The sequence below is a fragment of the Hyaena hyaena genome, unplaced genomic scaffold (genome assembly GCF_003009895.1).
Source record: "Hyaena hyaena isolate Hyena2069 unplaced genomic scaffold, ASM300989v1 scaffold_182, whole genome shotgun sequence".
NCBI lineage: Eukaryota > Metazoa > Chordata > Mammalia > Carnivora > Hyaenidae > Hyaena > Hyaena hyaena.
Window position 1 is genome coordinate 1,274,576 of NW_024080814.1, and position 22,751 is coordinate 1,297,326.

The following is a 22,751-nucleotide window of genomic DNA, read 5'->3' on the forward strand; positions in this document are numbered from 1 at the left end:
GGGAAAGTCTTTTTTAGTGGTCAGTTACTTTTTGCGAGGTGTCACTCAGGAGAGACTGCCCTGCAATCCAGTGCAGGCTCAAGCTGAGGGTGGATTAAAACTCAGGGACTTATGCGGGGAGAAGCCTAAAGTGTGATCAAGTCATTAGAGGGCATTATGTCCAGATTGGTCTGTGGGGACAAAGAGTTCAACTAACCATTTATGAGACCAAGAATGGGAATTAGGAGGTCTGGGTCCAGCTTTGTCACTGGTGAACAAAGTCATATGGGAAAAGGTGTTCTTTGTAGTAGGCACTTGTCTGGAATACAATAGGATGGAGGAACTTAAGTGTTAACTGCTTTCCAGAAGCACAGCGTTCAGTTAAATTGTCAGTAGCCAGGTCATCCACAGGCAAAAGACAGGGAATGGGTTGGGCACTGTTTTACATGTCACACAACTACCTCTCTACCTTTAGCACATCCTGAATGGGAGTATCTTCTCTGGCACTGGTGTGGGGAACGAGAAGTGTACAGGGTGTCTACTGCAATAATACATTCATCGTAGAAGCCATGACCACAGTGTTATCAGATCAGCCTCAAAGTTATATTTAGCCATAAAGTTATATTTCACTTCCTCCCTGGTTACTTTGCCTAAACCCAAGGTTGAACTTGCGTGTCCCTGCTCCCCACCAGACCAGGTATGATAGTAACTTGGGCACCCACATCCAACAAAGCCATGAAAGTGTGTTCCTCCTTTCCCTTAGTTCTCCAGAAAATTCCAACAGGGACAGACGGTCTAGGGTCCTTCTGGAAGAGAGAGACCATGGCCTCATCTTTAAGAATTTTTCTCCTTAAACCAACTTAGATCTGGGTAGAAGGGAAAGGTAGGCAGGAACCAGGAGACGAAAGACACGGACATCCGTTGTTTTCTGTCCTCCCACGCCATGTACTAGGCAGCAAAATCATCCCTGCCCATACATCCACTTCAGTTTTGAGAACTTCTTCATCCAGCAGCCATGTCCACAAAATGATGGCCAAGAGAAGCTGCTGTATACAGTCTTTATGAATAGTTCAGAATGTGTATTGTCATTTTTCTGTAACACCTTATTAAGTGGTAAAATACAGGTGATTTCAAATATACAAAGTTTCTCTCACATGAGGATAAATAGTAGTCTACCAGCTGAAGACTAGAACTTTTCATAATTCTCTCTCTGGGTTAATTGTATTGAATAGGATTCAGTACTTTGAATACTACTTTCTTTTGTGAGTTCCTTATCTTCTATCTCATGCTAGTGTTTAAAAATAAAATTCATTTTAAGTGATGCCAGAGAGAATAAACCTAACATTTTAAATATTTATTAGTAGGGAGGACATGTAACGTAACTTTAAAAATTAATGACTCTACAAATTGTACTTTGGAGTTAAAATGTGCCTCTAAGCAGTATTTTTCAAGAGCTGTGGAAGAGCTTGATTATGATGGGAATAACAAGCACAATCTCAGACTACTTTTCTTGCACTTTCTTAAACTAAGGATAGTAACAGACTGCAAAAATGGAGCTCAAATATTCTGACAAATGTAGCCTCAGGAGACAAAACCAGTTACAACATAGACTACATTTCAACTCCAGCTTTCTAGTAGAAACAATCGGTGGGTTCAAGGAGAACCAAGAGTTGGATGCATAATCACACTTGATAACACTGACACAAATGTTAGCAATAACAAACACAAGAGGGGATGCAGAAAACGATATTAAAGTAACTAAGGTAGTGGAATTATGTTCTTGTCAGATTAGAACACAGGAATAAAGGTTGACAGGTTAACAAGATCAGAACCAGGACCTTCAGATACAGAAAAAGGATGAGAAGGAACTGATGACTCAGGGAACATACTTCACTATGCAAATTAAGAAGGAAAAAAGCAGGTCAAACGATATGAGAAAGGATAGCTCAGGATGAAGAAAAATGTCATAATAGCATGGAATTCTACAGAGAAGACAATTTCTTAGAAGAAACACATGTGGAGATGAACTAGAATGGGTATGAGGTTCTTGAAAATGAGGAATGTTTCCATAAAAGTGATCGAACCTCTCATCCAGCCACATTCTTCTTAAAAGCAACATGGCTTCAGAAACTTTCCTGGCCGAAGCGCCAAATTTATATGTCACCTCTGAAGAGGCAGAGGTTATCCGCCTAAATTGAAATGTCCCAGATCTCTGCTCTTACCACTTCTCCTCTGCTTGAGGGACGTTTTAATTTGTAAAAAGACTGTAGAAATTTGATAAGAATAAAGATAGAAATGTCACAACAGAATTTTAAAGTACATCTGTTTAATTATATTATAATCATTAATGCATTATCAGCCTCAATAATTTCATTCTGATAATAAAAAATGATAGTATAATGATGGTTTAAAGCTGGTTCAATTCCAATTTTAGAGGCTTATTTATCAAGAGTGAAAATAGAAGACTATTAAAAAATAGCTAAAAAGTTAACGTGTCATAGTGCTTAATGTTTCTGTAACTGTTGGTAAGGCTTACATCTAAATTTGATGCAGAATTCTTAATGGCACTGAAATAGTTCTTTTCTCAGCCACAGGGTACATACTGGTACTATGAGTCTGGAAGAGACTGGCTATGGGTACCACTTCGTGTCTTCAGCTGTGACTGTGCAATATCAGCAAGTGCACTTTGTATCTTTTCCAGAAGCATGTCCCCTCGATAAACAACATCCTCCAGACATGTAGCAGCTTCGTGGTTTTCTTCTTCCAGCTTATACAAGCTAGCAGCCTTTGTAAGACACAAATTTTAAAATCTTTTGAGAAATGAAAACTTGGATATTAGTAAAAGCTAAGAAGGTAAAAAAAAAAAAAAAAAACCTGTAGAGGTATTTACATTTAAATCTGGATGACTCTGCAACCATTATGATAGGTTTTTTTGGTGGCAAAAATTCTAAAACCAGTTGACTTTTAAGAGTTTTTCCTGTCTGAATTATTTAAAAGAATGAAATTTTCAAAATCTCCAGATGTCTACATGTGATTCTCTTCCACACTGCTTTGGGACACTCTTATTCTACTCCACACCTGGAATGTCACTCTCCTCTCATTCTCTGGTAGGAAAAGAGCCAAATTAGGGAAAACAGGAAGTTTCCTTATAACTCAAAATTGGACAACTAGATATATTCACCAAGGTCTTCAACAGACTACAATACTTCACAATTAACAAAACTTCCATTTTAAAGTTGAATCTTGGGGCGCCTGGGTGGCTCAGTCGGTTGAGCGTCTGACTTTGGCTCAGGTCATGATTTCACGGTTTGTGGGTTCAAGCCCTGCATCAGGCTCTCTGCTCTGTCAGCACAGTGCCTGCTTCAGATAGTCTGTCTCCCTCTCTCTCTCTGCCCCTCCCCTGCTCATGTTCTCTCTCTCTCCCTCTCTCAAAAATAAACATTAAAAAAACAATAAAATACAAAATATAAAAATTAGGGGTGTCTGGGTGGCTCAGTCAGTTAAGCGTCCGACTTCGGCTCAGGTCATGATCTCATGGTTTGTGGGTTCGAGCCCCACGTCGGACTCTGTGCTGACAGCTAGCTCGGAGCCTGGAGCCTGCTTCAGATTCTGTGTCTCCCTCCCCTGCTCTCTCTCTCTCTCTCTCTCTCTCACACACACACACACACACACACACACTCTCTCTCTCTCTCTCTCTCTCTCAGAAATAAAACAGTGAAAACAATTTTTTAAATAAAGTAATTAATTAATCTTAAGGAAACTTTGAATATTATAACAAAAAGTATTAAATCTCCTTTGGGGTGCCTGGTTGGCTCAATCAGAGCAGCATGTGACTTGATCTTGGGGTCACGAGTTCAAGCCCCACACTGGCTATAGAGATTACTTGAAAAAAAGAAATCTTAAAAAAAAAAATCTATCACCGTTAATCAAAATTCTCTACTAGGAAATTTCTGAAAGGAAAAGAGATTTTTACCTGTAAAGCAGCTGTAGATTCTTCACTGGGTAATGAATCTATCAAAACATCAATGTCTTTTGCTGTTCGTGCAATCAGTGCTGCAAAAAGCTGGGCATATTCTAAAGAAAGATATTACTAATTTAGAGTATTAGGAAATCTCAAGTTTTCAGAAACAGAAACTAAATTCAAGGCTAATAAGACCAGGAAATTTCAAACGTTTACTGTACTAGGCTTTGAACGATTAAAATATAATTTTTAACACACCAATCCTATTACATATTTGAGAACTAGCTTTACTATTAACTCAAATTGAGAATTAAACATAATCATTTCATTTTGGGGACAATATGCCAGTCACTTGAATAAAGGGATCTGTAAATGGGATGCCTTCTTTATTAAGGTCCCTCAAGTGAAATTTAGCTAAATTCATACAAATTCATTTCTAAAGGAGTGTCAATCTGTTATTTGACATGAACAGAATATGAGATGTTATGTAAAATGACTGTGACAAATTCATTTCTTTTATAACAAAACTGGCAGTAATATTCTCAAACAACCAGGTTTTAAGAAAGCCTTAAGTAAGCTACATTTCTCAGTAAGTTTAATTTTAAAGGATTACAAAGATATGAGGGTTAAACAAGAGAAGCCAAGAAAATCTATAATCCATTTACCTTCTGTAGGATTAGCTGGCTGATCTTTGTTAATTGCTGTCTGAATATTACTAAAAGAGGCAGGAGGCCCACACTGCTGCAACACTCCAATGGCATTACAAAACTGATCTGCAAGCTTGAAGCCAAAGAAAATGTATCAGAGTCAGAAAGGATTTATCAGTTACAAAGATTGTGACTGGTAACAGTAACAAAAATAAGTGTCTATAATAACAATCTCTGAAATAAAACAGGAGCAATTTTGGATAAAATTAGCCAGTTATTTAAAATGATTAAATGTTTTAATCACTCAAAGAAACTAGGTTTGGTGTCAATGTAGCTGAAACAGATAAAAGAAACACAAAATAATATTTCTTTTCTTCCCAAGGTAATAGAATAAGAGAAATATATGCCAATATTACAAGCTAAGTAAGGACTTTTTGGGGGCAGTGGTGGGAAACAGCAAATTTGGCAAATATCTAAGTATGGCCCTAGGATAAATTTTTTTTTTTTTTTTTTACAAATAGTTTATTGTCAAATTAGTTTCCACATAACACTCAGTGCTCATCCCCACAAGTGCCCTCCTCCATGCCCAATCCTCCTCCCCCCCACATCCATCAGTCCTCAGTTTTTGTCAGCATTCAAGAGTCTCTCATGGTTTGCCTCTCTCCCTTCCCCCCACCATTTCCCCCCTTCTTCTCCCCCTTGTTCCTCCGTCAAGTTCCTCCTAATCCTCCTATACGTGCAAACATATGATATTTGTCCTTCTCTGCCTGACTTATTTCGCTCAGTATAACACCCTCAAGGTCCATCCATGTTGCTACACATGGCCAGATTTCATTGTTTCTCATTGCCATGTAGTATTCCATGGTATAGATAAACCACATCTTCTTGATCCGTTCATCTGTTGATGGACACTTAGGCTCTTTCCATGTTTTAGCTATTGTTGAGAGTGCTGCTATGAACATTGGGGTACATGTGCTCCTAGGATAAATTTTTAATGTGTGATTCATATATGAAGTATATGATCCCTTTTTGAGACAAAAGTAGGAATACGTATAAAGAAATAGCAGGAAAAAGACTCCGCCTTAAGAAGTCTTAAGGTCATTGATGTATGAATGGATAAAGAAATTGTGGTATATACACAAACAGGAAAACTATTTGCCCATAAAAAAAAAAAAAAAGTGAAATCTTGCCCTTTGCAACATGAATGGACCTTGAGGGCATGATGTTAAGTGAAATAAGCCAGAGGAAAAAAACAAATACTACATAATCTTACTTATATGTGGAATCTAAACAAAGCAAAAACTGAGCTCAAACACAGAGGACAGATTGGTGGTTATCAGAGGAGAGGTGGGGGTGAAAGGTGAGCAAAATGAGGGAGGGGGATTAAAAGGTAAGAACTTTCAGTTATGAAGTACAGTATGGTGACTACTGTTAATATTGTACTGCATATTTGAAAGTTACTACTCTTAGAAGTTCTCATCACAAGAAAAATTTAACTCTGTGACTACATTTGGTGACATGTTAACTAAACTAATTGTGATCATTTCGCAATACATGCAACTATTATTTTGTACACCTGAAACTAATGTTATATGTCAATTATACCTCAATTTAAAAAACAAAAAAAGACTGTCCCTTAAGTATTCAGAAATGTTTTTCTCCAAGACTCAAGATGTAAGCTCCCAGTGAGCTAAAAGTATTCTTTAAGCAGTTTTGAAGTCGGAGAATGCCAATTCCTTACTATCTCCAAACGTAAGTGTCCTGTCTTCCCCACCAACTTCCCTCAATAGCGCTGAGCTTTTGAACCTCAATTCCTTTTGTTGTTGTTAATGTTTATTTGTTTTTAAGAGGGAGCATAAGTGGAGGAGGGGCAAACAGAGAGAGAACAGAGGATCCAAAGCCGCCCCTGTGCTGACAGCAGGGAGCTGATGGGGGGCTGTAACTCACCAACCCTGAGGTCATGACCTGAGCTCAACAGACTGAGCCATCCAGGCACCACCTGAACCTCAATTCCTTATTTGCAATCAGTGAATGACCATTTCCACTAAGTTTCTCTACCATTATTTAAATGGCAGAAGTTGGGGTGCTTGGGTGGCTCAGTTGGTTGAGTGCCTGACTTTGGCTCAGGTCATGATCTCCTAGTTCATGAGTTTGGGCTCACCCCGCTTTGGGCTCACTAAGGTCAGTACAGAGCCCACTTCGGATCCTTGGTCTCCCTTTCTTTCTGCCCTTCCCAGCTTGTGCTCTCTCAAAAACAAACATTAAAAGAAGAAGAAGAAGAAGAAGGAGGAGGAGGAGGAGGAGGAGGAGGAGGAGAAAGTGTTTTAAAAAATAAACAAATAAATGTCAGAGCTCCAAATCAACGGTTTCCTTTAATATCTAATTTGTATTGCGAATCTCCAACTTAGCCAGTCTAATTTCAGGCTCTTAGGTTCCCTTCAGGCTCTTAGGTTCCCTTCATCTTCAAATCCTTGTTACATTTCCCTTTTCCTTCTGTCATCATTGCTGCTGTGTTAGTTCAGTCAATTATCTCACATCAAAATTGTTACAAAAATCTCATTGTTTTCTGGTTCACTATGTTATTTTACCCTGCTCAAACATTTTGAGCTCATCCCGGCATGGCCTTTAAGATTAATCTCCAATTCTTCAGGCTGTTTCAAAGCTTTCAACAATCTAAGTCAACTCTGCTTATTCGTTTTCAACTACTCCCTCATATATATATATATATATATATACACACACACGTATATATACATATATATACAATAGTGTATATTGTACATATTTTATATTGTGTATATACAATAGTGTATATATATGGTGTATATATATGTATATATAGTGTATATTGTATATATTGTATATTGTGTATATACAATAGTGTATATATGTGTATATATATGTGTGTATATATATATACACTAGTGATAAATTTACTCCTATGTTTTCTCACATTTTGCTACTTGTAATGGAGCCGTAGTAAGTGCTCAGAAACTGTACAAACGTGGATTCTAATTCTGGTTCTAGCAACCTGAATCAGGTTTATTTTTCATTTTTAAATTAGGGACATTCTCACATTACAACATTGTTTTGAGTAATCAAGAAAATGCACACACACAAAATTATTCACCGCGATGGCTATCTCTTCTGTCCTTCAAAAGCTCTCAAGATCCACTGATCCAACAAATATTTCTTGAGAATCAACTCTTATATAAACATTACAGTGATACAGTGAACCAGAGACATAGTTTTGGCCCTCACAGAGTTCTCAGAGTGTAAAACATAAGTTATTTTAATAATTTAACAATAATTACGATTCAGATCAATGCTAAGATTTCCTCTATTTTAGCTCATATCACTCTATTCTAATTTACCTCAGCACCTTCAGCTTAAGACACTTGATTCATAATAAGTACCTAGCCACATACTACTTTTGCATTATCTAAATGTCTCGTGAGTATATGACATCTTTCTAATTAGACTGTGAACTCTTCAAGGAGTATATTTCTCTGTAAACATGACAGTGCTTACATACATAGTAGGCATTCATACTAGTTAACCTAGAGGTTTCTCCCCAGAATCCAATTATCGGCATGCCTACCCTGGAGTTAAGGCCATATTCGCTTTGTCCTGTTGTCTTTCTGGTTATAAGACATGCATGGATATGCAACATTTCTCCTAAATAACATCCCTACCCAGCAGCATCATTACAATTTGATCTTGAAAAGCTTCAAAGGAATATCTCCCAGAGGGACACTGGCGGGCAGCCCAGGCAAGTCACCATAAAGTAGCATTTATCTAGGTGAATTTATCAACACTCAGGGTCTGGCCCTCTGGGTCCTGAAAGGTCGTATTTTTAGGTCCTAAGATCCAAAAGGTCTTATTTTATTCACTAGTAGACCTGTTTCTCACAAGTAGATTCACACCCCTGAAGTGTACAAAGATTGACGTCATACGAATATTCCCAACTTCTTGGCTTCCAGTGTGAAAAAAACTGGCAAGAGATCAGATAATTCGATTTTCCAGTCAGCATATCGTATCTATATAGACAATTTACCTGGGCCATCAGATTACAAATAGAATGACAATGAAAATATAGCTACTACTGAGAAATTGTTTAACTCAACGGCAATGGGTATATGAATACTGTGTACCCTTGCACACACAGTACTTTCCAGTTAGGCACAATGGGAAAAATAATCAGAAGGATCAAAGTAAGGGGGATGATTTGGCCCTTACCAGGATCTAGGCTTTTTGAGACACATTAAAGACGACTTAAATCGCAACGTATACAAGGATTAGAAGATTCACTTTCAAAAAGATGTTAGTTTTTCCCAAACTAATTTACGCTAGGGAGTCGCCAAGAGATGGAATCAGACTCTTTGTCTATAGGAACCAACTAAGATAAAACAAAACTTCTCACGTCACCATCACTGCCCCCCCCCCCCGAAAGTCCTCGCGAAGGAATACTCTTGGCTGACATTTAACGAAAAAGAGCCAATAATCAAGAGCACTGGTTTTCCTCCGCGCCTCAAAGCTGAGAGGAGAAAAGCAGCAGCTTCTGCGGCTTCTCCCCTTTTCCCCGAAAGACAAGTGATCTCCTAAGCACTCCTGACAGTACAATAAACCTTTCCCAGAGAACAGGGCAGGGCCGTGACGCCTAAGTGTCCCGGCAGAGAGATCCTCTACTTTTCGGGGGGAAAAGAGGCTGCTCGCTTCCTCCCTCAGCTCTCCGCAGCGCCGGCAGCCGGCCTCAAACCTCCCAGGACGCCGCGCCGCCTCGCGCCGCCGCCAGCGCTCTCCGCTGAGGCGCTGCCTCAGTCCGCTCCCCACCTGCGGGGTCGTTTCTCGGGCCCCTTTTGCTCTCTTGCTTTACCATCGGAAAGGGGGAGACAGAGACTAAGAGACCGAAACTGCTCACCGAGTTCACCGCGTCCTGCAGCTGTGTGAGGCGATCCGCCATGTTCCTCCCACAAGCTGAGGAGGCTAAGGCAGCTGCTCGTCCACGATTGGGCAGCTTCAGGACGCGTCGTGGCCAATCACGGGACAGCGTTCTTGCGAGGGGTGGAGTCAAGCGGAGCTCCACGCGCGGCGAAGACGGTGGGTGGGACTTTCCCGAGGCTTTACTTAGACGAGCGCCCGCCGCGGAGATATCTGCTGCGAGGGTTTGTGCGTTTTGGGGGGGTCGTTCCGAGTGCGTTCGCTTTTGGGTGTTAAAGACTTGACGGAGATTGTTAGACTCTGCGATTTTAAACGTAATTTCCCTTACCTTCCCTTGTATTCATGTTTAAGCTTTGCCTTGAATACTTGCGTAAGTTGCTTTGCTTTTACACGTGGACCACAATACATACACACAGCGAGCAAGAGTATTTGGGGGTCGCGACACCAATTTTAACTTCAGCAAATCCAGATTGTAATCGCGAATTAAGATCACCAGGCAATCTTGGTAGCGTTAGGGTGCCTTGTCTGTTGCTTTTGGATGCCGGGGCGGGGGGTGGGGCGCTGCCCAAGTTAGAGACTGGGTGCGTGCTTTAATTCTGAGTGTGGGTGTGCTGGGGAAGCTGACACACGTTGGCCGGAAAGCGTCCGAAACAGTTCAATACCAAATCGAGCTGTATTGACTGTGTTAGAAGAAGTATGGATGGAAAAGAAAGATTTCCGGGGGCAAAGGTGGGGCGGAAGAAGAGCTTTTGGAGCTAACAGGTAAAGGTTTGACTGTAGGTAACTAATAAGCAACTCGGTTTGTGTGACAGCGAGGAACTCCGTGTAAAGAACAGGTTAGTGGAGAGCAGAGTGGAGGTTCCTGGAAAATAAGCTTTATGTGTTGGTAGAGCAGGGGCAATTTTTAAAAAAAATTTTTGATGTTTTTTATTTATTTCTGTGAGAAAGAGAGAGAGAGACAGACAGATAGCATGAACAGGGGAGGGTCAAAGAGAGAGGGAGACAGAATCTGAAACAAGCTCCAGGCCCTGAGCTAGTCATTTGCACAGAGCTCCACGCGGGACTCGAACCCACGAACCGTGAGATCATGACCTGAGCAGAAGTCGGACGCTTAACCGACTGAGCCACCCAGGCCCCTTCAGTAGGGGCAATTTTTAAACAGATAAGGTATACAATTTAGACTTAGCCTCTAGACCTATTGAGGGTTTAAGTGTGAAGGAAGCTAGTAGAAACTTGGTATCTGGGAAGCATGGCTGGCCAAGTGTGACTCTTAATATCCGGGTTCTGAGTTTGAACTCCATGTTGGGTGTAGAGATTACTTTAAAAAGAAAGAGAGAAACTTGGTATCTAAGAACACTTCTAGCCTGAAGACGGTCTGGCAAGAAATGAGCCTGGACAAATGACTGGTTTGTGGGCTTGACACAAATTCCTGCACCTTCCTTCTTGGGCTGATTATTTCTGATCACCCTACTGAAGTTGGGAGAGGGTGGGGGAGATTATTGGGAACTCTGTTGGATTTACCCCAACTCTAGCTGGGACGCTCTACTTCTGCTTCAGCACTACTTCTCCTCAATCCCCAATCTACATATCTGCTGGGACCTAATTAGGAACCTCTCCAGGTGAGGCACTTCCCCCCATAGTGGGATTACAAGAGCTAACTCTTGTTTTAACTGTAATATGGAGTAATCTTGGGACCTTTTCTTCTCACCCTCAGTTGAGAGTATACCTTAATGAAGGCTTGCCATGTTAGGTGCTGGGTTTGAATAAACCAGGGGCTCATTGGGAGGAGGGCTTTGAAGTTATAAGAATAAAATGGGTTGGGCCTAGACTAGGCTACTAACTGATGAGAGAAGAAGAAAGACTCGTTTTGAAGGAAATATTAACATGGGTTTGTGCCTGGATAGATGTAGGGATGAATAATAAAGCCCATAAAGGAGTGTACTGTTTTGTGGCCTGATTGAAGAAAACCTGGGCACCCAGGACAGAGGAACCACTTCAAGACAACTCATGTTATGACACAGTTATTGTCCTGTTATTATCTTCCTTATAGATTGTTCAGAAGCTCCACAGAGACCTCAGATTGATGTACAGCCATCTTGGGTTGGTTTTCAAGGTTCACTGTAATCTGTCTTTAGCAAACAAATCCAGCCTCCTCTCCCAATAATATTCTGTGTGAAATAATCAGGTTATTCATCCACAGTCCTTGAACCCTTGGCTTTCCTGGGCTTCTTAAGCTTTTCCGGCCATGGACACCTTTAAGAATCAGATGAAAGCTATGGACCCTTTCCTCAGACGAGGCTCAAAATTTTTCATACATTTTAAAGGGGTTTATGAATCCCTTGAAGCTGTGGACTTCAGGGAAAAAACCCACCTTCCAAAAGCAGTCTTTTGTGTCTTGCTCACAATTTCTCAAGAGCAGCACTATTGACATTTTAGGTTGAATTATTTTTTCTGGAATGCTGTCCTGGCCATTGTAGAATGTTTAGCATCATCACTGTCCTCTACCCATGAAGTGCCAATAGCAAACTCCCCTTCCAATTATGACAATACGAAATATCTCCAGATATACCCAAATGTATCCTGCAGGGCAAAATTTCCTCCAGTTGAGACCCACTGGTCTACCTCTTTCCTCATTCTTTACCTTTATCAAAACAATTTCTTTGCCACTATTTAATTTGTACTCTATCTTTTAAAGTTTTACCCTTTTCACGTACATTTTAAGAATTACTGGAGTTCACATGGATCTCTACTTTTTTCTATTTGACGACTTTTACACCTTTTCACATGCTTTTTCATTTGTTTTTCTTGCATCCCCAACTGGATTATATGGCTTGAAGAGCAGAAGCCCAGTATTCCATATTAAGTTTATTTATTTATTTTTTTAGTAATCTATACACCCAATATGGGGCCCAAACTCACAACCCCAACAGTAAGAGTCCATGCTCTTCTGACTTAGTGAGGCACTCTTAAACTTCATATTATTAAAAGTTTCAAACCTATACAAAAATAGGATAGCAAGGTGGACACTAACGTACTCATCACCCAGCTTCAATTATCAACTCAAAGCCAGTTTTGTGGTAAGTATTTCGATTTTCTTTAATCTGTAGTGACTCCCTATTTTTTCAGAAAAAAATCTTTAACAACTCTTTAACTTAATATTCTAGACTTTTAACTACCTTTATTACCTACTCAGTCACGATTTATTAAACATCTAAAACATTCCAAGCAGTGGGCTGAAATACTGTAAGTAAGCATTTAGTATACTAGACTCCCTTTGTTCCCTTGTTGACCACCCACTCACCTTATTTTAAACATTTCTTTTTTTTGTTTGTTTGTTTAGAAAACCTTTTCTGAAACCCTACACTATGTTAATTGTTCCCAAATCTTCACCACAATTGTTCCTTATACATTTGTTATTGCACTTGGCATATTGAGGTGTAATTATTCATTTTTTTAAAAGTTCATTTATTTAGAGAGAGAGAGAGAGATGTGTGTGTATGCACATGCATGTGTGAGCGGACGAGGGGGAGAAAGAGAGGAGAGAGAGAATCCCAAGCAAGCTCCGTATTATCATAGCAGAGCCCAGTTTGGGCCTCGAACTCCCTTACCATGAGATCATGACCTGAGCCAAAACCAAGAGTCAGACACTTAACCAACTGAGCCACCCAGGTGCCCCGAGGTGTGATTATTCATACATGACTAACTCACTCACTACCATGAGCTCCTTGTGAGCAGAAAGCATTTTAATTTTCGGCATTTAGCATGGCACATAGAAGCCAATCAATGCATATTTGCGGACTAAATGAATGAATTTTCCAGCATAATGATTTCCATGTAATAGTTACTAAGTAAACATTTATTGGATTTTATTTAATAAGCAGTGTCAAAACACTGTGACTCATAGAAACAAAAGAGTTGTTAAAAGAGTTGGGCACGTTTCACAGAATGTCTTTTCTGCCTTTCTGCTGGAGCCCTGTTCCCATTTCTATCCAATGTCTTGGGTTTTCTAAAACCCATTTCCTAAAACCTATTTCTGATAGGTTGCTTGTCTTCCTTCCTTTTCTAAATTTTAACCACACGTTAAAGCTCTAGTTATCTGTATCTAGGGTTTGGGAGTCTTCATTTTTGCATTTCCTTTCAATTCGTAGGCATGACAAACTCACCTGCAAAGCTCCTGAGCCAATTTGATTCATAGGTTTCCAGTGGAATTCTGACATGAGCAAGGAAGCTCAGCCAATATTTTTCCCAAGCTGTCACAGCATTTCAGAGCCAAGGTAATAAAGCCCTGTTCTGATTGCTGACACATCTGTCATCAGCTATATCCTCTGCAGGCAAAGGGAACTGCTATGCAACGGTATGGAGGGGAGACAATGATGGGGTTAGTTCAGGAGACTGAAATTAATTCAGTGTGGCTAAGAGAGGAATTAAATTTAATTACAGCACGAACCTGGAGAGGTGGACAGGAACTACATCATGAAAACCACTGTGTCATACCCAGGAAGTTGGACTGTTATCCCGAAGACTTTTATAAGAAAATCTTTAAAATTATACACATCGTTTAAAAATTAAAATTTTTTATTCAAAGTAATACATGTTCAGTGTTGAATTTTTTACAAAGTACAGAAATGTGGAATAAATTATTCTTAATCCAATCACTCAGAGATAACTATTTTAAACATTTAGGTGTGTTGGGATGCCTGGGTGGCTCACAGTTATGTGTCTGACACGTGAGTTAGGCTCCAGTCATGGTCTCACAGTTTACGGGTTCAAACCCTGCATCCAGCTCTGGGCTGACAGTATGGAGCCTGCTTGGGATTCTCTCTCTCTCTGCTTCTCCCTGCTCGTTTGTGTTCTCTCTCTCTCTCAAAATAAATAAGCCTTAAAAATAATAAACATTTAGATGTTTTAATAAACATTTATTTATGTGCATATAAACATGAATAAAAAGAAAACATGATAAAGCTCATACTACATATATATATATATTGCCTTGTAACTTGCATTTTCATAAATCACAATCAGTTGTTCTCTAAAACATATGAGTTTTGAAAAAAAAGTTTCTTTTGAGAGCGAATACATGCTTTCATGTGGGAGAGGGGCAGAGGGAGAGAGAATCGCAAGCAGGCTCCAAGCACAGTGGGAGCCTGAGGTGAGGCTCGATCTCACAACAGTGTGATCATGACCTGGGCCAAAATCAAGAGACAGACGCTCAACTGACTGAGTCACCCAGGAGCCTCCAGTTAAAATTTTTAAAAATCTTCATTTATTTTTGAGAGACAGACCACAAGGGGGAGAGGGGCAGAGAGAGAGGGAGACACGGACTCCAAAGCAGTCCACAGACTTTTAGCCATCTTCACAGGGCCAGAGGCAGGGTTTGAACTCACAAACTGTGAGATCATGACCTGAGCCAAAGTCAGAGGCTTAACTGAATGAGCCACCTAGGTGCCTCTCCACCTCCAATTTAAATTTTTAAGTAGCCAAATCTACCAATCTTCTCCTTTATTGTTTCCTTCTTCGCTCTTTTTCCCCCCTTGTTTAGAAAGTTCCTCCCCTGAGGAGGCACCTGGGTGGTAGCTTAGTCCATTAAGCATCAGACTCTTGATTTTGGCTCAGGTTAAGATCTCACGGGTTTGTGAGTTCAAGTCGGGCTTTGCATTGACAGTGCTGAGCCTGCTTGGGATTCTCTCCTCTCTGCCCATCCCCTCACTTGTGCACACGCCTGTTCTCTCTCTCTCTCTCTCAAAATAAATAAACTAAGCTTAAAAAAAAATTCCTCCCCTGAATGCTTCTAACCACTTCTACTTGGTGCTTCCAGATACAAATAGATTCTTGCTTAAATAAACTCTTTTGGGGAAAAAAAGTTTCTTCCATTCTGAGATCAAGTTTTGTTCGTTTTTAATGTTTTATTTATTTGCGAGAGAGAGAGAGAGAACAGGGGAGGGTCAGAGAGAGAGGGAGACACAGAATCCGAAGCAGACTCCAGGCTCTGAGCCAGCTGTCAGCACAGAGCCCGACGTGGGGCTGGAACCCACCAACCGTGAGATCATGACCTGAGCCGAAGACGGGCGCTGAACCGACTGAGCCACCCAGGAGCATGTTTGTTTGTTTTTTGAATCATGTATTTCTTCTAACTCCCTTATGGTTTTATTTCATACTTTGGGATTTCATTTTGATAGGGTGAGGTAGATAGAGTTCTAATCCTGCCTCCCCAATAGGGAGTTAATCAGTTATCAGTTTATTAAATCCATCCTTTGATTCAAATGCTACCCTTATATAATTGCTCTTACACCCTGGGATTTCAACTATTCAGAGTTACAGGACTGAAAGCATTTGGGACAGTGAATAAACACCTTAGGGATAGACAGTACTAACAAGGGTATTAACATTTGGACCACGCAGAGGGAAAACAGGCAAAGTGTTGTGCCTGTTTGGATTATGGGGATTGCTATAGGTATTTAGTAGTGGAATAACTGAATATGTATTTTTCAAGACAGTTGCCCATTAAAAAATCTAAATGAGAAGTCTGAAGAGCAGGCAAAAGAAAACAGAGCAATCTTCCCCCCAAATAACAGAGTCTATAAATCTAATTCCACCATCAACTCACAAGCCATCTATCACACGGACTACTGTCCTTTAAACATTGCTCAGAATTTGGGAGAGAAAGTTGGGTTATTTCGAGGATATTTCGCTTAGAGAAAATGAAACTTTATTTTTAAATACCACATCACTGGGGTGCCTGGGTGGCTTAGTCGGTTAGGCGTCTGACTTTCGCTTAGGTCATGATCTCGCGGTTCGTGGGTTCGAGCCCCGCGTCGGGCTCTGTGCTGACTGCCAGCTCAGAGCCTGGAGCCTATTTCAGAATATGACTCCCTCTCTCTCTGACCCTCCCCTGCTCAAACTGTCTCTCTCTCCTAGAAATAAATAAAAAATAAATAAATACCACATCACTAACGTAAGTAATCAGTGCAGAAATTCAATTCCCCCTGCATTTTCATGCTAACGTCGCCGGAATAACTAAGGGAAACCCATTGTTGGTGCGTTTAGGGCACCAGATTCCTTCCCGTTTTCTCCTTTCTCCAAAGGGCAGTTAAACACGGAACAGGAGCCTGGAGACGTTAGGCCGCAACAGAAAGTTATTTTTCACTCTAACGGCGGTTTTCTTAAGTAGGAAAGATACAGAAGTGCCAAGTGCAGGTTACACCACAGAGCTTCCCGGGGTTTCCTCTACCCCGACCCGCGCGCGAGGCCGCCGGGGCTCGCGGGCAGCGCGGCGCTCAGCGGAGCCGCGAGGCGCCGGCAGGGGGCGCGCGCCGGCAGGAAACGCCCCTCGGTCGCCGCGGGCGGCGGAGGGTACCCGCGGCGGTGACGTAGTGGGGGGGCGGGGAGAGGCGCGGTGTGGGGCTGCGGGGTGTTTGCCGGAACAGGAAACCTCTCCGTGGGGTGGAGGCGGGCGGCTGCGTCGCCAGCAGGCAGTGCGGGACTGGCAGGTGTGCGGCGTGTGCGCCTGGAAGGTGATGGAACCCGGCGCGAGCGCCCCGGGGTAGCGCCGGTGAGGCTGCGGGGCCTGGCCCGGGCGGCCATGGGCCTCCTTCGGCTGCTGGTTCTGGCGGTGCTGGCGTCCAAACCCGGCGTGGCCGGTGGAGCCGAGACCGTCGCGAACTCCAGCGAGGGTAAGGGCAGGGGCGCCTCACTTCTGCAGCCCAGAGTTGGCTTTGCGTTTCTTGCAAGGTCGCGGTCCACCTCGGGGTCTGTCCGTCTAGCAGGGCAGTTGGGGAGTTCCGAACAGGTAGGAACGGATCTGCGCCCTTTCCTGCAGAAGGAGACTCCCGGTGCTAAGGAGGCCTCACCGTCAGTCAGCTTCGTAATTTAGGCTGGGCAAATGGGGAGAGAGAAATAACTCTCCTGTTCAGACACGTTTTTCTCTCCCTTAGGAAGAAGCCGTGTTTGCACGTTTAATTTAACACATTAAAACACCGCTTTGCTCTCCAGTAGTGTATCTGAGCCCTTGGACAGCGAGGTTTGGTGCAGAACCAAGGGCTTTATGAATGATGCTCCTCCAAGCTGCAGCGGTTTTTTACACTCCAAAATCTATATGCTCTCAAATTGATTATCCTCTCCGAGTTTGAAAGGAAAAGTAAACCCAGAATGAAACTTTGGATGCTGGGTCATGTACTTGCTGAATAGCTCGTGGTTTGTTAATATAAACCGTAAAAAGGCACTAATTGTGCTAGGCTGATGGTAATCATGTGCTCTTCCGTGAGGTTAATCACATTCTTACTTGAGACGAGTTGCAGTTCTGAACCAGTGTATTTTCTGAATAGTGTGGTTGTGTTCCTGATTGCTCATGTTTGCAAAGCTCTTGTGCAAACTGAATCGCAGAATCGTTGCATAGGACTCAAGGCCAAACCTGAAAAGGACAGTTTTGTTTTTGCAGAAAAAATAGCCTTGTTGATAATAGGGCACTAACATTAACCACGTGCTGTCTGTGCCGGGTGCTTTCCATAGCATTGTAATTTAATCCTCACAACCTAGGAGGTAATTATCCTCCATGCTTGGCAGAGGATGAAGCCGAGGCCCTAGATGATGCTTAATCCACAGGTGAACAATTACTAGGGGGACAGGGGATGTTTGAACCCAAGTGTGTCTTGGTGCAGTTTTAATTTGCATGGCCCTTCCACTTCAACACAGCTGCGCTCCGGTAAGAATATTTTTTTACTTAGTATGGTGCTTTACACTTAATTCTGTGAATTCTCATTCCTCAGAGTCACCTTATGAGGCAGGTAATGGAGATGCTATCTCCATTTTAACAGGTGAGGAATTTGAGAGATTGAATTTGTAGTTGATCAAGGATCCTGAGTGAGGAGGGCTATGATCCACATCTTTTCTAGTTCTGTACTTTTGTATTTAATACCTACCTAGCATTTGTGTAATCCATAGTGCTAAATATAAGGTAGAGGGCCATTTGCATACTTAGTTGCAAATGATCTCTTTTAAAAGATGTGAAAGGTAGTATGTACATTTCTGTGTTTCAGCTTTTGGAGCTAATGACAGTGCATAAGATATAAATGAGAAATGGGGAGGCGCAGTTGAATGCCAACCAACTTAAGTATCTGAACTGTTTCTGTTTTTAATAGTTCATCTGAAGAGAATTATGAAGACTAAGCTTTTACAGATTTAGAATTTGATTGTGTCAAAGCACAGAGACGTAAATTTTATTTAAAAAAAAAAAGAGTTGGATAACTTTAAGGTTTGAGTTTAGGATCAGAGTGGGAAAAGAAAGGAGAAGATTAGGATTGGGCAGCTATTTTTAGAAAGAAATTATTAGAAAGAAGAATTACCCTGGATAAGAATGGAGGGGGGATATGAAAAACAGAGAAGAGTGCCTGGCTGTGGGTTAGATGGCAGACAGTATCTTTGGCAGAAAAAGCAGAGCCATTGTTTTTTAGAGGAGAGCCACGGCCTGAGTGCTCTGTCTCCATGTTAGCCATTTGTCTGTAATATCGTTTGATGTGCTGACTTTTTCCTTCCCACGCCCAAAGTCATAAGATCTAATTATGCCTCATAAAATGTTGCTGGTGAATCCTTTTCCAGATGGGTTAGAGGAGAAGTTAAGTTCCTGTTAACTTCTTCAGGATATATTTTGGATACATGTCTGTTTTTGAGTAGAAGTTAAATGCAATTTCTGCCAAACTGTATGGTTATTAAAGTCTTGATTTTCAGTATTTTTCCTTGTCACTCTGTGGAAGTCTCTTTCTCATTTTGATGCTTATGGTGGACATCTTGGGCATGTATAGTTTATTGGTAGGGCCACATTGAATGTCTGACTTCTTTAATTTTTTTTTTTAATAAGGACATGAGTTTCTGAAATACTAGAAAGCTAATGGAAGTTAATAACAATATTGTGTAGCATTGGACAGCTTAAAATTTTTTCCCCTGTTTGTTATATCCTTTTAGCAGCCAAATGATCTATGCAGTACATGATCTCCATTTCACCATGGGGAAACTGAGGCCCAGGGGAAGTAAATTACTTGCCTGAGGACATAACTCATTTACCAAACATTTATTGTGTGCCACATATGTGACTGGTACTGTACTAGGCACCAGAATGTCAAATAAAACAAAGGCCTGCATAGCCAAGTGTCTAACCACAAATAGTTTGGTGAATATGCAATCTTCTGTAAAAATTGTGAAATGGCTATTAGACTGCCAAAGGATTTTCACACAGACGTTAGATTAAAGATAACTAAGAATAGGAAAAAAATGTATTTATCCTTTCCTAATTCATCAAACATTGTGTTGGCGTTCTCAGACCTGAGTGAACATTAGAATCATTTGGAAAACTTTTTTATTTTTTTTATTTTATTTATTTTTTTTAATGTTTTTATTTATTTCTAGGAGAGAGAGAGAGAGAGAGACAGCGTGAGCAGGGGAGGGTCAGAGAGAGAGGGAGTGACAGACTCTGAAACAGGCTCCAGGCTCTGAGCTGGCAGTCAGCACAGAGCCCGACGCGGGGCTCGAACCCAAGAACCGCGAGATCATGACCTAAGCGAAAGCCGGACGCTTAACTGACTAAGCCACCCAGCCGCCCCTGGAGAACTTTTTTAAAAGGCAGATTGGTGAAGAGACAACTAGAAATTAAAATTTAAAAGAAAAAAATGAATTTTCAGTAGCAGTAAGAAATATGGGATATTATGGGATAATTATAATGGAATATTAAGACCTCTACAGAAAAAAACCATACAACATTCTTGAGATAAATTGAGAAGCTAAATAAGTAGAGGGATAAGTAGAAAATTTTGTGTTATAAAGATATTATTTTTCCCTAAGTTAATACTTTCATCACCATTGCAGTCAAATTCCCAGCAACGTGTTTGTGTGTGTGCGTGTGTGTGTGCGTGTGTGTGTGTGTAAATTGACAAACTGCTTTCTGAAATTTATATGGAAATGAAAAATGGCCCAAAATAGTCAAGATAATCTTGAAGAGAAAAGAAATCTGGGGTAGAAGTGAAGACAAGGTAATGTTGGTGGTGTTAGGAGAGACAAATAGACCGCTGGAATACAAGTCAGAGTCCAGAAACACACCGACACATGTGGTGACTCATGTGAAAAGTCAGATTGCAGACTTGTAAGGAAATGCTGGTTCAATAAAGGTTGTGGTGTCAACTGGGTATACACATGGAAACATGAACCTGTTAACCCCCTGCCTCATACCATATATAAGAATCAGTTTTAGGTTGATTTTATTTTACTATTTTTTAAATTTTAGATTGATTTTAGACTAAAATATCAAAGGTAAACCAAAGGTCTAGAAGTTAACATGGGGAATGTATCTTCACAGTCTTAGAATAGGTTGGCAAAGATTGGGTTAGAATGCTACAAAAAGGACTAAGCATAAGAGAAAAACCCAAGAAATTGGCCTACATTAAAATGAAAACTCCTGTTAATGTAAAGGAAACGAGCTACAGGAATGGGAGATTTACTGACAAAATGCTCATATCAGTGATGTATAAAGAACTAAAATTCAGTCAGGACAGTTTCATTTTTAAAATGGACACAAGTCTTGGGGCGCCTGGGTGGCTCAGTTGGTTGAGCCTCCAACTTCGGCTCAGGTCATGATCTCACGGTTTGTGGGTCTGAGTCCCACTTCAGGCTCTGTGCTGACAGCTCAGAGCCTGGAGCCTGCTTCGGATTCTGCATTTGTCTGTCTGTCTGTCACTCTCTCTTTCTCTCCTCCCCTGTTTGCACTCTGTCTCTCTGTCTCAAAAATAAATAAAACATTAAAATATTAAAATAAATAAGATGGACAAAAGTCTTGAACACAGACCCTTTTATAAAGAGAATATCCAAGTAGCCAATAAACAAACCAAAATGTTATTAATATCTTTAATAGGAAAATGCAAATTGAAGCCACAGTGAGATACCAGTGTGCACCCAGCAGAGACACAGATGGTACCAAGTGTTGGGACTATTGGGCAGCCAGAATACTCTTGCACAAGTTGATGGCATGTGAAATGGCAAAACCATGTGATATAACTGTTAGGCAGTATCTGCGAAAGCAGAGCCTAAGTATACTGTGTTATCTGATGATTCTACTCTTATGTTCTACCCAATAGAAATGTGTACATATGTGTACCAAAAGAGACATACAAAAAATGTTTGGCGTTCGTACTATAATTCAGAATAACTTCAAACTAGAAATAATCCAAATGTTGATTATAGAAGAGTAGATAAGTAAATTGTGGTATATTCCTTTTATGAAGTGTACAACAATGAAAAGGAATAAATCGTGGTTACTTGTAGTAGATTAGATGAATTTCACAGATGGTATTGATTTTAAAAAGCTAGAAACAAAAGAATTCACCCTGTATGATTCCACTTAATTAAATTTCAACAACAGATAAAGCCCATCAATTTGTTTGAAGTTAGGCTCATAGTACCTCTGGGCAGGAGGGAAGGCTTAGTGATTGAAATGGGCCAGAAGACCTCTAAGATGGTAGAATACTGTTTCTTCACCTGACAGTGTAAACTTTGTTCACTTCTCTTTATGGATATTATTTCCTTTTTCGTTAATGTTTATTATTTTGAGAGAGAGCGCGCCTGCAGGGGAGAGGCAGAGAGAGAGGGAGAGAGAATCCCAAGCAGGTTCTGTCTGCACTGTCAGCACAGAGCCCAAATAGGGGGCTCGAACCCAGGAGCTGATCCCTGAGATCATGACCTGAGCCAGTATCAAGAGTTGGACATTTAAGTGAGCCACCCAGGTGCCCCTGTATGTATATTATTAGAATAAATCTTTAAAATGACACTTGGACCCCAACCCCTTGGATTTTTGTTTAACTGGTCTGGATAGGGCCTTAGGCAGCCATAGATTTATAAAGCACCTCCAGGGGTGCTTGGTGGCTTAGCCAGTTAAGCGTTCGACTTCGGCTCAGGTCATGATCTCACAGTCCGTGGGTTCGAGCCCTGCGTCGGGCTCTGTGCTGACAGCTAGCTCAGAGCCTGGAGCCTGTTTCAGATTCTATGTCTCCCTCTCTCTCTGACCCTCCCCTGCTCACACTGTCTCTCTCTCTCTCTCAGAAATAAATAAGAAACATTAGAAAAAAAATTGTAAAAAGCACCTCCAGATGATTGTAATACACAGCCAGGGTGGGTAACCACTGTATGAGAATTTCCTTCTAATAAGGACACCTCAGGAGCGCTATAGAAAATTTGAAAAACAAGGACAT

At 41.1% G+C, this 22,751-nt stretch overlaps 2 protein-coding genes and 1 long non-coding RNA gene across 4 annotated transcripts in view; 2 read left to right on the forward strand and 1 right to left on the reverse strand.

Annotated features, from left to right (window-relative positions):
• Positions 1–2,288: 2,288 nt before the first annotated feature.
• Positions 2,289–9,596, reverse strand: MED21 (mediator complex subunit 21). The gene is made up of 4 exons (XM_039240788.1): positions 9,509–9,596; positions 4,606–4,720; positions 3,953–4,053; positions 2,289–2,764 (listed from the first exon to the last, which is right to left on the reverse strand). Exons 1-4 carry the CDS (start codon positions 9,548–9,550, stop codon positions 2,588–2,590), a joined length of 435 nt encoding a protein of 144 aa, XP_039096719.1. The 5' UTR covers positions 9,551–9,596; the 3' UTR covers positions 2,289–2,587.
• A 124-nt stretch (positions 9,597–9,720) lies between these two features.
• LOC120237513 lies at positions 9,721–14,073 on the forward strand. Of its 2 annotated transcripts, XR_005529972.1 has the most exons (5): positions 9,721–9,842; positions 11,086–11,147; positions 12,539–12,605; positions 13,677–13,802; positions 13,969–14,073. It is a non-coding gene; the product is annotated as an uncharacterized LOC120237513 (long non-coding RNA). The 2 variants fall into 2 exon arrangements; XR_005529973.1 differs by lacking the exon at positions 11,086–11,147.
• Positions 14,074–16,946: 2,873 nt separating this feature from the next.
• TM7SF3 (transmembrane 7 superfamily member 3) overlaps positions 16,947–22,751 on the forward strand; it is a 37,232-nt gene continuing 31,427 nt past the window's right edge. The window contains exon 1 of the mRNA XM_039240846.1: positions 16,947–17,198. Coding sequence (XP_039096777.1) covers positions 17,108–17,198 — 91 coding nt within the window. The 5' untranslated portion in view covers positions 16,947–17,107. The remainder of the gene's footprint in view (positions 17,199–22,751) is intronic.